Raw genomic sequence first — 16,816 nt, forward strand, 5'->3', positions numbered from 1 at the left:
AAAGTCTCATTTCATTTTACAGTCCTACTATAATCCCTCCTGTCATGCAGAAATAAGCCACCTTGTTTTTTGGTTTTTGTTTTTGTTTTTTTTTTCTTACGGGCAATTTTATATAGCTATGACTCAGGAAACATATGATTATTATTAAAATATTTATCTTCTCAGCCTTATATGAAATCTTCCATTTCAACTTTCAAAGTGTCATACCACACATAACATTTCAAATCAGAAGCAGGAGACATACAAAGAAAGCATGCAAAATCCTATGACCCTCCTCTAAAGATCCCAGTTAAACGATGCGTGAAACAAATTTAGATACCAGAGCCTATACCCTATTCAAAGGGTATTCAAACAGAAATAATAGCCTTCTTGTCCTCCAGTAGCTCTGCTGCTGTGGCTCAGCAACTGGCTGATACGTGTCAGAATTTACTGCCTGGTTTTCTCCCTGGTCTGCTCCAAAATAATCTCTTTTGCTTCAGTCTTACACCTGGTATCTTGAACTGCAGTGCTTGTTGGCAAGGTGGGCTCAGCCAACTCCAACCAATATCTACAGAGAAGACAATGCATTTCCACTCTAACCACAATGGAAAACGTTGCAGCTCCTTGATGAGACAGTTAACCTGCCAGAACAACATTCTGCATTCAGGTATGTAAAGCATAACACTTTTCACAGATGCTAGTTTGTCCTCAGAAATCCACATCTTAGTATGTCCATAAATACTAGCCAGTGCTCCCTACCTCCAACGACCCTGTTTTCAGCAAGAAAAAAACCCATACAAATTGAGAAGGGTCTTGGTGCTACAGCCAAGTCAAGAAATGGAGCTGCTTCTGAAAAAAAAATACAGAGAATGCAGAGCACCCTGACAGGGTCCTGCTCTTCCAAACAGCCTGGAAGGATTATCAGCAGATTTGGAAAAGAACAGTTATAAATATCAAGGACTCTGTCTCAGCCTAGACTGTCCTCATATATCATCTTCATTCATGTTCTAAAGTATTAGTGTGAAACTGAAAAGACTGTGTAACTGGATGGCTAACGAATGAAAAATTAGTGAGCGCTGTGGAACTGCGAAGATGAGTGGCTTGAGTTTCAAGTTCAAACAGTGCAGAGATTAAGGTAAAATTTAGACAGTCCTTTAGCCTAAGGATGGGGTTTGTTACTGAGAGGTGTTCCCAACCACTCTGTTCAGCTTCTGAACATGACAGCATTTTACAGTTCTGCACAAATAAATGTCCCTTCTCAGGCTTTCAATCTCAGGACACGAGCAGAAACTGGAGCCAGTAAGAACATTTTGATCCTAGTAAATTGGCAAAAGAAATAATTCCTAATGAAAAAATAAAATCACTGACCTCTAAAAAATGACAGTGATTTCCTCTGTTAAGTGATGGGCAGCAACCCGTCTATTTAACATTCTCTTGCAATCTTTTGTTTCTCCTCTCAGATTTTTATAGGCAATGTGTGATGCAAAGTTTTGAATGATCAAACAACCACAGGTATCAAAAACCTTTAATAAGCAAACAACAAGCTTAAATGTAGCACTGAAAAATCTACTTGCATCTTTTTTCTAAAAAAAACCTCCTTAATTAGTCAAAAGGTAATTTTAGTACGTATAACAACTGATTGCAGAAGTTTACATACAGAAGTACTGTAACCTCAGTCTGAAATACAGCCAGACAGAACTTCACCAGCTTTGACAAATAGGAGCTGCAGCATTCCATTGTAGCAAGAGAACCTCTAACTTCGTTGTAATTTCATGTAAACTTTTAGCATTCACACAAGTTGCTGAACTAAAAGCTATTCATAAACTCCCAGTCAAAAAATTATTTCTTGAAAGAAGATGCCAAAAGGGAAAGGTTAACTTCATGCCAACCTTGGACCCCTTGCAAGGTCTGCCAACACAGCAACAGAAAAAGCCAGTATCAGTAATAAATGTGAGATATGTTCAGTAATAGCAACTTTCAGCCACCACTATGAACAAGCAAGAATCTGATTTACAAAGAGAGTCAACATCTGTTGAGTAACCCTGTGACACGTCCAACCACAGCACACCCACCAGAATATCCCTTGCCAGAAAAGTCTTTAAAAGGGAACAAGAAAAGTTTTCAAAAACACAAACAAAACAAGGATGCAAGACAGCAAGCGAGAAACAGATGATGTTTAGCATAGGCCAGAATACATTACTGAAGGCACAGTACCCACACGGTTTCCCTTGTGAGCCAAATATCAAATTACAAATACAGAAATATCTCATATCCATAAGGTGATTTGTGTCTTTTGGATAGAGTCATTTGCATTTCAAGAGATGAAAAATGAATGCTTTCTTTTCTTTTATATAAAATCCAACAAACCCAATATTATTGTGCCATATTCCTCATTGAAATGTGTTTATTTCTCTATAGATTCAGTGCTCAAAATTGAAGTCAGAATGCATACAATTGAGTTCAAGGACTGAAGAATCCCAGGCTACTAAAAATGATTCAAGCATCATTTCCCTCAGGAATTTTTCATACAAGGTTTCTGCACAAAGTATCTCAAAGCATCATTTCCTGTTCTATGCAATTACAAGGACATACAACAGATGCTTAAGTCCATTGTAAAATGGATACCTTGTTTTTAATACTGTATTTAGCCTTTCTTTCTGAGCAATGAATGCATCCATGAAAAATCAGATGGCACCATAAAAAACTACAAGAATCGCTGGCAGCTTAACACAAATTAACAGAATTACGTAAAAATCAGTAAGTAGCCTTGATGTTTGTAAATTATTTTATTTCCAATTAAGAGTAAATCTCAAATCAACAGTTTCTCATTATACCAGCCTAAAAGAAAATTCAAAAAGCTCCAACATCCAACCTGCATGCTTTCCCAAAGCCCCTCTAATTTTTAATCTTCTGATCAATTTACAGACCTATAGTGAGTATGCTAAAAATCCTTCAGTGACAGTCATAGCTGCAATACAAGTTAGCAATAAAGAATTGTTATCTTGACTGTCTAAACAGATAAATAGGTATGGTCAAACTTCTGAATGCTGTCTTCATAGGTGGACAGTGATGAACACAAGAAATAACTGATACATTGCACTATCAATTCTGGAAAAATCACTCAAGCCATTTTAAAAGCTGGTATGACCAACCCATTTTTATCTTTATGTTCACTACACAAGTTCAAAATTATTTCTAAAGAGACACAGGACTGGCATCCAGATTTGCTCTACACTTTTTAAACCATTTTGTTTTAGGGGTTTTTACCATAAAGAACGCTTCACAAATAAATTACATAAATAAGTCTCATTGTAAATGTAAGGGTTACCCACACTATATTTTCTGGAGCCTAAAGCTGCATTAAAAAAAACCCCACACCCAAAAAAACCCAAACAAACCAAAACAACCCCAACCCCCAAACCAAACAAACAACATCCTCCCCTTCCCCACCCCCACACCAGACTATCCAGGGGACTTTTCTATCAATATCTCAGTAACAGCTTGGAGAAAGCCTGTGCTAAGCAGCACCTGCTTCAGCTGCGTTTAGCAATGTTCAACTTTTAGCTAGTCTACCAAGAAACAGCAGTTCAGCTACATAGATACACGCTGAGGAGAAAATGCGCTGATATTACCTGATTTTACTGACTCAATAGCCATCATGTGATTTTTAGGTTTTTTTAGTAACTACTGACATAAGCCAGAGCAAAGAAGGATACTTATTAATCCCTAAAATCATCCTGATACACACACAGGATATTCCAAATGCCCTAATAAATGCTAGATTCACTTGAAAACAGTGATATTTCTTGTACTAGGTCATTTATTTTCCCCAGTTTTTATACCTAAGTAGTTATCACTTAGGTAACTGCCCTGTTAAATCTGCTATTGCAGAGAAAAAAGGCTTTTCTAGAACAGTCTGACCTTATTTTAATGTGACAATGCATTAGGTTCTTTAAAAAGGTAACAGAGAAGAAATAAAAAGGTCTTTTCTAGCTAAGACTACAGAATGTGTAGGAAAAAAGCCTGCCTATAAGACAGCCAGATAAAAGGTTATACAACTTTTCTCTGACATACATTATCTCCATCCTCATTTGCAATACAGGAAGGTATAACCAACACACAAAGCCAGCCAATGTTTTATCATAGCAGCACCTGAGAAGCAGAATCATTCACTAAAAGTGTAAAATTATTCTTTTACTTTCAGTTCTCAAGCTCATAAATCAAAGTTTCAAGGAAAATGGGTCACATTTATAAAGCCAAATACTACAATCACGTACTGAAACTGTCTAAGGCCATAAGGTAATTTCTAATGTGTTTTTAAATCAAACTGGAATGTACAAACAGCATCGTATACAGAAGTCATTCTCAGTTAAAAAAAGAAAGTAATGACTGACACAAAGGTGCCATTTTAAGTAAATTCATCTGTCAAGTATTCAGGACACAGCTTTCTTCTCAAAACAAATTAGTTCCATCACTTTTAGCCTCAGCAAAAGGTTGCTCAATGCTTGTTACTGCTGAGCCTGTTTTCAGCAGTTACCAAGAGAAGGCTGACCTGTCATGAAGCACCTGAAACTGGAAATGGAGATGTAAACAAGCCCTCAAAGCTCTAAAGATCAAACAGCTACAGAACCGCTCTCACCACAAGAGAAAGCCGAGATGTGGAGATAAACGGGGCCTGAGTCCACACACATAAAACCATCAGCAGATAGCATTCACAGACAGATAAAACTGGTTTAGACAGGGCCCTTGCTCTGGGGCCATTGCTGTCTGGTTTTGGAACTGGGGGCACAGGTTTCTTCCATGCTGCAGTTTTTCAAGAAGGGGTGCAAGGGACGGGGGGAAAGGGGGTAGGGAAGAGACTATAAAAGAGGAAAAATCAGTCTCCAGAGGAAAATTTCAACTCCAAAACTCTGGGACAGTGTCAGCTCTCAGAGTCACCATGGAACTGCACTCATCTCTTATGGGACAGGTGTTATGCATGTGTGAAATGAAGGATATTTGCTGAAACTCCTCAACACTAATATTTCTCTGGAGTTGCAGCTGAGGATGCAGTAACTGGAAAGGATAATAAAGGCAAACGAACAAGAACTCAACTATGACTCTAGAACAAGATCCAAATTCTTTATGACCACAGATGGAGACTAAGTTACCACGATGAATGGTTCAGTATCGAACAACAAGAAAACAGAAATAAACTATTAGTGACCACCCTAAGACTAAGGGGAAGGATGGGCAATGTCATTTCTCATGTTTGCTGCTCACGTTGGTTGGTCGTGTGGGACCTGAGCAGCCACCAGCAGCAGTGAGGTGGTCTCTGTGAGAGCTCTCTCCCTCACTCAGCCCCCCTGGCTCTTGCCAATAGCCACAATGAGACAACAATTCAGAGCAAGGGAAGGCAATAAAGACGTGAGCGTCGCTCGATGGAACGACCACAGGTCTAAGTGTGTCCCTCACAGGAGCCCACTTTTTATCACTTTAACTCACTGTTATGGCACTAAGCCCAGGTCCTTTTTGGTGAACTAATAGAAGTTAATTCAGGCATGTGCTAGGGAATAATCCTGACAGCAAACCAAACCTACCATTTTCTTTTAGGACTGTGAATCCCACCCAGGTAGAATATAAGCCTGGAATATTCTTTTAGTTCAATAACAAAGCGACTGCCTGCCTGTAGCACAGATTGATGAGGACACCAATGCACACTTTGAAGCGCGTCTCAGAACTGAATAATCCAATTCAATAAAATACATAAATCATATCCTCAAACCAAGACCAGGTAGGAAGCAAGGCCTAAGATGGCAATACCTGACTACTCCCAGCATATGAAGTAAGTGGGAAATGTGCGACCTTTCAAAAGCAAAGCATCTGTGCCAGCACGGCAGATGGTTGGGAGGCACAGGGAAGGAAACATGAATTTCTGTCAAGCACCACGCAGGCTACAGAGCTGGCTTGGGGGTGGAAGGAGGACTCAGTGATACGTGTTTCTGTGTACTTCTGTACTACTACTGTTGCAGTAAACACAATCATTCAAAGGAGAAACAGTATTTTCAAGATAAAGTATTTCAGTTCTCAAAAAGATCGACATACACAGAAAGCAAACAAAAAAAATCTCTATGTGTGCATCTTATTACACAGCTCAAATCTGTCTTACTGCACTCTACTGTCCATGAAAGGCTGCCCTGTATAGCACAAGACTTGCTGCTTGTGTCAGTCTCATCACTACTCCACAAGACCTAAAAAGCAAAGCTGAAGCCTATCTACAGCAAGAATGATCTCAATCAAGTTGCTTCCATGCATCTGTTCAACTGAAAATTTTTCGTTTTACCTGGCTCTGGGTTAAAAACAGTGACACCAAGTGGCTCTGCAAACTGAGCCTAGCTAGACATACGTGCTTGAATGAAAGCCGCGTGCGGCTTCCCAGGCCAGGTGAGATTCAAAAGAGTTCTTCTACATCAGAGGAGAGAAAATCCCAACCTACTAAGTCTGGCTAGATTTTTTTTTTTTTTTTTAAATACACAACACAAGCTCTGGTTTTCTCATAGTGTTGTTCTGATAGCTGAACTTGTTGTACCATGCTCTTAACTTCACCAAAATCAAGTTCATGTCTGGTGACTACTGCTCCACCACTGCTCAAACAGGACTGCTCCACACTCAGCACTTAATCCCTCAACATGTAGACATAACCCAGTTTCCCAGATCTCCATTTAAACATCACATACTAGCAAGTTTACCATATTTGAACTCATTAAAGTGATCCTGATCTACCATATCAATGTCTATTTTTATACACATATACATACACACAAAAAAGTATCCTATGTTTTGTGGGTGTGCATATATATATACACACATATTAGTAGTAATCTGGCCACATCAAAAAACTATACTACTCAATTTGAGATTTCTTTGCAAAGCTAATTAAGTGCACTTCAGTTTAGATCATGTCTTATACTCCCACAGAGTAACAGCCAATTTCAAGCAACAGAACCAAGATAGAGAGTAAAAAGTATGCAGACTTCACAGAACAGAGATACAAAGTATTTTCACAATATATTTTTGTTTGTAGTTCAAATTTAGTATTTACAATAATAAATATGGAGTTCATAGTATTAAATTTAGTCAGAAAAACATTAAAAACAAAAAGAAATTGAGAGCTTCCTTGTTTTCTTATAGACTCATTAGCAAAAGCCTCCCCTCTTAACAGCTACATCCTTAAACTGGAAAGAAAGGAAACATCTGCAGGGCTGGTAGCACAACAGCAAAATGTCATGTGATCTTAATTTAGCTAAATTGAAACTTTTCCTTCTCTGCATGTTCTGTCGTTGCTTGTTAAGAATAGGAAATGCTTTGTCCTCATCTTACAGTGTAATCTGGAAATATCAGAGACACAAGACTAAGAAAGCTTGCTTCTGCCCCTCAGCATTGAAGAAACTTTGAGGTTACTCCATGCATGATAAAAGAACCTTCTCAGCAGTCTGACAGAAGTGATAAAGAGTGGTTTGCAGTCACCAGCTGTCAAGAGCTGCCTTATACTGCTTCTTTCAACCTATGGGAATTTATTCACAGACCCAAGAATACCAGCTGCCCCGTGACCCACTCTTGCTTCCTACAAACAGGGAGAGGACCATAAGAAACACTGCCTACGTTCCCAGCTAAGTACACTACTGCGAAAATTGGAATGAGTTTCAGTGAAGTCTGTACTCTTTCTGCTTTCTAGAATAACATGGGTTTTATCAAACACACAACATACCAGACAGCTTCCACTACACTTTCACCAGACTATTACAACAAACCTATTTACATGTGAAATAGCTCTGTAGAAGCCATTAAGAAAACCAAATCACTGCACAGTGTAAAACCCAACCTGCACAGACCCCATTTCAATAACCTGATGCACCACACTTGAAACTAATGTCAGCTCTGAAACCACCTACAGATTTCCTTCAGTTCATACTGTTTCTCTCCACAGAGACTATGTCTTGGATCAAAAAATTAACACTACAAGGGACATAGTTTAAGTTGACCCAACCACCCAGGAGAACAACCACTTTTCCACAGCCTCTTTGTCCTTATGGGAAACCTGTGTTTGGATTAGGCTACTCCAAGATGCAGCTACAATGCTGAGTAAGGGATTTACTTACTTTGTGGGCTGAGCCCTGGGACAGTGATACACCTTACACCTGCTCTCTATGGAATGTAAGTATGAGGCTGATTTTCTCTTGCTGAAACTACTGAACTTTTCAACATAAACAGAATACATTCATTCCTGTTTTAAAAACAAGAAAATGAGATCATTTAGAGACTAGACACATCAGTTCATCTGAATAACCACATCATCATACCTGCTAGTAATTTAAACTGTTAAGACTTAAGCTCATTCAATTCTGCAATATTGCGGCTTTACTTAGGATTTTATTTCATGTACATCAGAAAAGTCTCTGACCTGCCCAAAGCCAAACAGAAGCCTTTGGAAGATCAAGGAATTTACCCTCTCAATGTCAAAACCTCAGCTGTCAGCCTAAAAACATGGTTATTGCAAGTGAGTTGTTATTCCAGAGTTTGACTCTGTTTGCAGAAGGTTTACCGAGACACATGGGGAGAGTTTTGAGAACAACTATTTGATTTGAGAACAACTATTTGTATAAAGCCAAAAAAAATCACAAGAATTTTAACACAGAAAAACGTGACTTAAAACACCACAAAACTTCTATGACAAATGTGTCAAGATTTTTTTACCTCCCCACATACACAGCTTCTCTCCTCAAAAATAACCTCGAAATAAATATACAGCTGGAGCTACTCAGTGTTAAAGCTTTCTGATACAGAGACTATTTATTAACTCCTGCAAACTCATCACTTAAATACAATTCCTGCATTTCAAGACATTTGAACATATTATATAACGTGCAAATTAACACACTCTTAAGTTTTAAAAGTCCTAAACTCAGAAGTGAATAAACTTATGTTTTGAACAATTAAATAAAATTAGCATACACAGATGCAAAGCCACATATCCAAACATCCAAACTAAATTATGTCCAACCTCTACATTTGTAATCTATTGTGCATATACAAGAGAGGAAGAAAGGTAGCTTTTTCAGTAAAGAACTTCTTTTACAAAGATACAATGCACAGGAAAATGCTTAAAAAAGGACTGTGAAGTCATTAATCTGAAAAAAAATCTTAAATCTTTATGCCCAGAGAGGAGTTATCACTAAGAGGATAGAGAAGAGAAAGTTGTCCACAGGATTTTCGGTTTAACTGCAAATCCAAAAGCTTCTGAGCATTGACTTATGATGTGATCATACGTGACCTGCATATTTCCTCACAGTTTGCATTGCATATGTCAGTAAGAATGGTTGATATAGATGACTAAATCTACATTTGTATCCCTGTCTGGACGTTGGAGTGGGGAGAAGAAACCTATTTTACCACAAATCTATTTGCTTATTTAAGAACTACTTGTCTTTACATGCCTATTACTATGGCTTAAATTGCTCACTGTTGCCAAGTTACTTCCCTGTACTTCTTGACATTACAAAATGTTTCTCCAGTAATGTGAATTTCCACAACGAGTAAAGTCAGCAGCTATTTCATGCAATGATTTTACTCTTTTTACTCAGTTACAGTGAAAACAGCACATCTCGAATTGCTACCAAGACAAGATTTTTATCATATTCCCTCCCTGCCCGAGGCAGCAGATAAACAGAAGAGCACAGTAAGGTAACATAAATACCGCATTTCAAAACTATTATCAGCTGCAAATATCTCAGAAGGAATGCAGCCACCTTTGTTATTTCATCCTGTTAAGTGACACATTTGGAAGACTGAAAAGTTTTTTTAATGTTACTGGAGATTCTCGGGAGGAAGGGAAATAGCTGCAGTGCAGCAGCTGCTGCAGCACTGCTGCCTTCTGGGGCTCGAAGGAAGGCAAGGCAAGAGCCGGGCTCGCACTGCAACCTCTCGTTCTCACGTACTGCCTCACAGAAAGCACAGCCTGCAATAATGAACCCCAGGCAAAAAGAACACAAATAAGACATCTTGGCTGCTGTGGCACAACATATCAACATACTTTCATGTACAGCAATACAGTTTTTTTGACAAGAAGGTTCCTCCAAGCCCAACAACTGCAATGGTCAGGTCCACCCCATGCAGTGAAATTCGACCAGCTACAAAAGTTTACAGAACTTGCAGAATGCTTACCCCTGGCTAAGAAACCCAAAGTTTAAGTATTTGCATGGCTGAGAGAACATTATCATTAATTTTAGAGGTAGCAATAAGATAAAAAATAGAAGCCTGATGCAGTTCATCTAAGAACCAATGAGAACAGAAAGTGAGGAGATCTGCTTTGCTCTCCTCAAACTAATAGAAGTCTGCTCAGAGCACAGTGATGACCTGTGCTGGTAAGAAGACAACATACACTCAACTTGTGGTCTACTGTTCCCTATCTGACACTCAAAAGACAGGTATTTTTGATGAAAGTAGGAAAAAAACCACAAAACCATTGTATCACCTACTTTATAGTACCTACCAGTACTTCTTCCAACCATCTAAAGCAATGGTATTTACTGTTTTAAACCTACTTGCTCTAATATAGCCCACCATGGCCACAAGGTCAATGGACATACCAAGCATCTGAAGAGTTTGCTCACGTGCTGAATGCTGATAAAGGACGTCCTTAGAAGGGCAGAGGGGTAGTTCCTACTGCACCTTACCAAGGATGAGCCTAATTGGTATGTGACTAAGGAAAAAATATTACTTAGCACCTTAGCACTTCCATATATTCGTTGAGGAACTCCTTTTACTTGGACCATGGCTAAATTATGATTCCAAGACTACAACTCCATAAACACCAGATTATCATTAAAAAAAAAATTGTCTTAACTTTCTAAGGCCACCTCTCTCTCTTAAAATGTCCTTGTTTACCAAGACCAGACTATATAAGTAATAGGATTAATCATCTGTGATACTACTGCAGCAGTCCGGGTAAGAACAGATTCAAATTTGCACATAAAGGTCTCCTACAGGATAAAAACTTTTTAACAACTATTCTCCTTCACCAATTCTATATTTGCAATCATGTTTAAGTTCTGAATTGCCAGTAAGATTCTAACACTTGAATATATCCCACGTCCCACAACTGTCACAGACAACACAAAAAAGAAGCTAAACACCAGTACTTTGCAATAATTCATTTTCGGAAATATTTTTAAGATAGGTAATGAAGTTCTCCCATGAACAAAAAGTGAAAGATGAAAAACTGCAAGCAATCAAGTTTATTTCTGTACTCTAGATTTTTGCAGAAGGCTTCTGAGTGACTGTGTATGCATCACCACATGATAGCCATCAATCCCATCCAAGGTTTGGACTAAAAACTGTAATTCACTGATGCCAACAGAACTCCACTGATTTATACCATATAATAATTTTATTTTAGAGGTTTCTGTTTTAATAGGAAACACTGCATATCCTTTGAAAACATTCTAACACACATAACAATTTCCTGTATCAAAGTGCAAAGGGCAACTGTGCTCAGCCATAGTAATTTTCACGCTGCACTGTGAAAGTATTTCTTGTAAAATATAAATTACCATTGTAGATAGGAGAAAATATCCTTACAGATCTCATCCTTGTTTGTTTCCTGTTTTAAAAACCAAGCTTTGGGAAATATATGCTGGGAAGCTGTGGGGGAGGGGGCTGAGGGCATGAGGGGAGGCAGTGAGCAGTAAAAACAAAAGAAATCCTTAGAATGACTTTGTAATGTAATTTGAGAACTTATTAGTGACACATGCAAACAATTAATTAGGTTTGCATTTTCTTCTTGAATCTGTTTTTCTGATGACTCTTTAGAAGAAAACTTGTTTTCCTGTAAGGGAGGTCTTCAACTCAGCTCTCACATGACAAGGAGTAATTTATCCCCTGATGTTTTACTGGGGTCAGAATGAATGGGAATTGTCAAAAACGCTGCCTAACTTGTGCTTTGGTTCATGGTACCCTTGAGTTAGCAGAGCTGTGCTTTGAGGTTACACTTGAGGAAGAGCTGTTAGTCTTAGACTTTCCAGGTCACCTCTCTGCTTTCTCACCAGCCGCCTGCTTGGGCACTGCTGGGTGGAGAGCAGCACTGCTGTACAGAGCAGAGTGTTTCTCACAGGCCTGGCAGCTTCCACTTCTGCCACAGCACTTCAGTGCAGTAGGAAGAGAGTAGCTGCACTGTAATATCCCATAAGTGAACTCCCAGCTTCATTTCAAAGAAAAGTATTGGCAGCAGTTCATTAAAATGTACAGTTTACAGGGACTTGACTTCAGGTAAAATAAACAAAACAACCCCAAACACACACAGCAATTGCACAGTCTACTTAATGAAATCTAGCAAGGTCAAACGGTTCAGTAAAATTTATACCTCAAGCATGCAAGTAATTCGAGGTATATTGATCTAAAACTTGGTTTTTCTTTCTAGTTTGGTAGGAAACATGTTTTAGATTATGTGAACCCTGTTCTGGGTTGGGGTGGAGGGTTTTTTTGTTGGTATGGGGTTTTTTTGGGGAAGGGGGAGAGAACAGTGTTTTACTGTTTTTTAAATCTTTCACTTCAATATGCTCAAAAAACAATCCTCTTTTCCCTTCCCCCTAGTTATATCAAATGAATTTTAAAATGCATTTTAAAACTTCACAGGACTGTCCACGAGCCAAGCCTTTTCTTATTTCTTGTTGATTTTTGTGAAAGTATAGGAAGCAACTGTCACACTGAATTTGACTGTACAGGTGAATTCTTACATATATGTAAGCAAACCAGATCAAACAGTGTCTGTAAAAATTAACTCTAAGAGAATGTGTCATGTTTCCTCAGTTTTTTCAAATTCAACAGAAGAAACTTTTTACCTGTCATGCTAAGCAGACACTGTGAATCAGTTTTTGCATCACTAACAAAGAAAACTAAAACAAAAGACACAAATAAACAAAGCCCCAAACCAAACCACAACACCATCACATAGCAAGGTACTTCTCTGATTATGAAGCTTCAGTACAGACATGACATACAGGGGTAGTATGTATTTTAAATGGTAGATTATTTCAAAGGACTTCTATGTATGGTGGGAAAAACTTCTGAATCACCTGCCTTTAGTTAGTGTACTGAAACTGCAACTTTATAAGTGCTTACCTCCCCCTTACACCAGAGAAAAATAAAAAAAATTTTCTTAAGTAACTGGTTGAATGTTATATGAGAAATACAAATATTTAGAGTACCTTTAAAGTAATATTACAACTGCATACACTATTTAAAACCCTTTAGTAAGTGAATTCTATTTTAAAACCTTTTCCTTCAAAATCCAGGCAAGTTTCATTTGTTTGTTTTCCCTCCAGTTCTGCAGCAAGTCAGTGAACTAGACCTAAATCTGTCCATATTAAGAACTGAATAGCATCCTGCAGAAATTAATTTAAGCCTGTACGTTAAAAAAAAGTAACCTCCCCTCACACTTTAATCCTATTCATGATCAAGTATTTTGCAATAGCCAAGATGCTCCATCTTTTTAAAGCAGGAAAACAAGTCAGCTTTATATTTATTAACAGCACAGTTTATCCTGGCATATCTCCCCCTTCCTGAATGTCATATTTATTTTTCTGTGCAATTCATTATGTAAGACTCCTCAAAGCTTAAGACTCTAAAGAGAACAAACTAAAGGACTCAAAGTGTTAAAAAAAGCAATTATATAGTCGAACCATGCTTTGTATGCTTACTAACTCTAGAAAACTACTTAGTAAATAGCAAGACTTCTAATAGTACATCCTCAGTAAGACTGGGGGTGGGGAGAACAGATCGACCGGAGCCTTTTTTTTTCCACCTCATACTAAATTATATAATCATATGTAAGGATAAGCAAACAACAAACCTGATCACTCCATGCACAATACAGGTTACATATGAAACTCCAGTTGTGATTGATAATGCAGTCCAAAATCCTGAGCTGGGCCATGTCTTGCTCTAGCGCAGAGTGCTGCTGTGCTCTGACTCAGCTTTTGTCCCGGTGATCCTCGAGGATATGAGAGCTATGCAGTAATGACATTCAGGAACAAGGACTTTCCTTCCTGTTCAGTCTCCCTTCCCCCCCCAGCCATATGTCAACTCAACAAGACAAACTGACAGAACTGAGTAACATTCTTCAAAATAATACTTCCGAATCTGACAAATTATGCATTCTTGGGAATAAATGAGAAATAAGAACATCCTAAGAAATCACACTAAAGCAAACACAGAAAGGCACTCTCAAACTGTGCTTTTTCTTTCCCCTACACCCTTCATTTCTGCTCCTGCTGAAACTGCTCTGAATATCAGCAATTTAGTGTCATAATTCATATCATCTGAATCTTAAACTTGCTTAGGCATAGTTGTGATGATGGCTCCTGTGTTTACATGTGATCCAAAAGATTTGGGCTATATTAAAACAGTACAGTAAGAGCAATTTCTCAATGTTATGAGAACTTCAGTTTTCATAAAAAGTATATGGGTTTATCTACTTTGGGCTCTTAAACAGCAGACTTCTCTTTAAACCTACAGGAGTACTGTTAGCATTGCACAGAAACACTGACTGCCTTCTGTAATGAAGGATGAAAACCATATTGACAGGGCTGCAACACCAGAGGGATCCTGAGAAACTGAAGAAATACTGGAAAAGTTTCTTTCTTCCTTCATCTATTTCTTTTTTGCAATCTGTGAACAACTACCCTATTTCAGCATGCACCTCACTTTCTGTATCAGGACTGTCTACCTTATACTCCCCTTCCAAGGTGAGATTCAGACTGGAAGTGTTTCTGCAGAAACATACACATTTTATCTGACGATTACATGAACTATTAGACCCATCACAGAACCAACTTAGAATAACTGCAGTTTAAATGATACAAGTAGCTAACAACATCTGTGAGACACAAGAGACTTTTCTATCTTGAGAAAGGATGGAGGAACAGCTACAGAACAGGTGGCCAATTCACCTTTTGGTTCAGTAATGGTCCAATGATTGAAAGGTACTTCAAATGTGAAAGAAAAATCGTGCTATAAAAGCGGTCTGGAAATACAACAAACTTGTACACAAGGGTCAAACAAATGGTGTGGCCAAAGAGCAGCTCATAACTTTGAAACAGTTACATGAATAAGGCCCCGTTTGTTTTAACTAAACCAAATAAAAAAAATCTTGTCCCAACTTCTCATCCCAAGGGTTCTGGGAACTAATACCAGACTCCAAGCCAACCTCTTCCCTTCTCGACAATGTGAATAGTCTGAAAATTTCCAAGACACAGTTGTGTACAAAAAAAAAAATTCTATTCTGGTTCATTTTAAGATATACATGACAGAGATTCTCTATTATCCTTACAACACCTAATCAAGCAAAAGAGAGAACAGTAGTATCAGTGCAACACAGCACAAAATGAATATGTCCCCAGGAAAAAAAAAAAAGAAAGAAAAAAAAAGACACTAAAAGAAAGAGATTAAAGAGCTTGAGAAATAAGAACAATATAATTTCCCTCATATAAGTTAGATGGTCTGCACTGAAGCAGCCTGTGCTGACATGACAAGGGGCTAGAAAAAACGTCCTGCTTAGCAACTATTACTAGGTGGAACAGATATACTTCCTCACAACAGACACCATAACTATCCAAGCTTGAGAAATCTTGGAGAGGATGTCTGGGAAGATTTTACAGAGCAGGGGGTTACTGCAGAGATGCCAGAGCAGAATGAGGCAGAGAAGTCTCCAGGACAGCAATGCTGGAACGAGGAAGGACCCGGCACCCTGCAGGACTGGCAGCAGGGATGCTGGCAGAACGTGTGGGGCAGCCTACACATGGCTGGAAAAGCAGCCAGCTGCACATTTGTTGCACTGTGGAAAAACACTGTCATCAACTAAATAAGGCAGAGGGAAGAAGGGAAAGTAAATCTGGAAAATTAAGAGAAGACTGATGTTCTCTACTAAAACCATTATTAACCTGTTACTTTTCAGCATTCATTTTCAAAACTGTTTTAAGGAAATTCTAAACCACTTTCTTTTCCTCCTACAACCTGGGCAGTGCTTATGTACTACTGCAATTTACACAAAAGTGTCTAAATACTGCAGGTAAAAACATAAATAACACAGAGCAGTAGGAGAACATTTTTAGAAACAGTCAGTATTGGCCTAACAGCTGCCACCAAAGGTTAGTATCAAAACACTTGTAAATTCCTATAGGCATAGAATGAGGTGAGGACCAAAGTTTTTGCAAGCTTGAGTCTTTACTGAAGTGCCTCAGGGAAAAGGAGGAGCTCAGAAACTGCTGCAAGAGCAGCACCTTCAACAGTAAACTGCACTTATTGCTCAAAATAGACTATCTCAAAATTTTCTTCCAAGTCAGTCTGTGTACTTATAAATTTGATCTGCCACTACTGAACACTGCTCCTGAACAGATCATCAACCAGCTTGACAACCACTCTCTCATTTACACAAGACAATCTCCTTCCTGGTACAAGGTTAAACCAAATTCCACTAGTTCAGCACTCCTCTGTTCTAACCTTTCTTTACTGTTAACCTGTTTATTGGGAGACCGTTTTTGTTTCTTCTAAGCATGGTTCCTGTGTATAAAACCTCCTTTAAGTAGGCCTACAATAAAACAGAGGCCTTCCCTTTTTGCCTTCAACACTCAGTTTACTAAGGTCTTCCTTCAAAAAGTTTAATGGAGAAACAAAACTAAAATAGTTGGTTTTGTAAACACTTAAAACTTCTAAAAAGATTCGCTCAAAATTTAAAAGCAAGGCCTCCACACTGACTTTCCAATTTGAAGGTCAACAGAGCATTTAAAGATGTGCTCATGGCATA

At 38.4% G+C, this 16,816-nt stretch overlaps 1 protein-coding gene across 3 annotated transcripts in view; it reads right to left on the reverse strand.

Moving 5' to 3' along the window:
- The window catches only part of ARHGAP21 (Rho GTPase activating protein 21), an 81,407-nt gene extending 67,417 nt beyond the window's left edge, over positions 1 to 13,990 (reverse strand). For 2 of the 3 annotated variants that reach the window (XM_029961709.1, XM_029961710.1), the window contains exon 1: positions 13,865 to 13,990. In XM_029961709.1, the coding sequence (XP_029817569.1) occupies positions 13,865 to 13,948 (84 nt within the window). In that variant the 5' untranslated portion in view covers positions 13,949 to 13,990. The remainder of the gene's footprint in view (positions 1 to 13,864) is intronic. The other variant, XM_029961708.1, reaches the window with a different exon arrangement.
- Positions 13,991 to 16,816: the final 2,826 nt, after the last annotated feature.

Source organism: Manacus vitellinus, unplaced genomic scaffold (genome assembly GCF_001715985.3).
Source record: "Manacus vitellinus isolate BGI_N305 unplaced genomic scaffold, ASM171598v3 scaffold_3_pilon, whole genome shotgun sequence".
Lineage (NCBI taxonomy): Eukaryota > Metazoa > Chordata > Aves > Passeriformes > Pipridae > Manacus > Manacus vitellinus.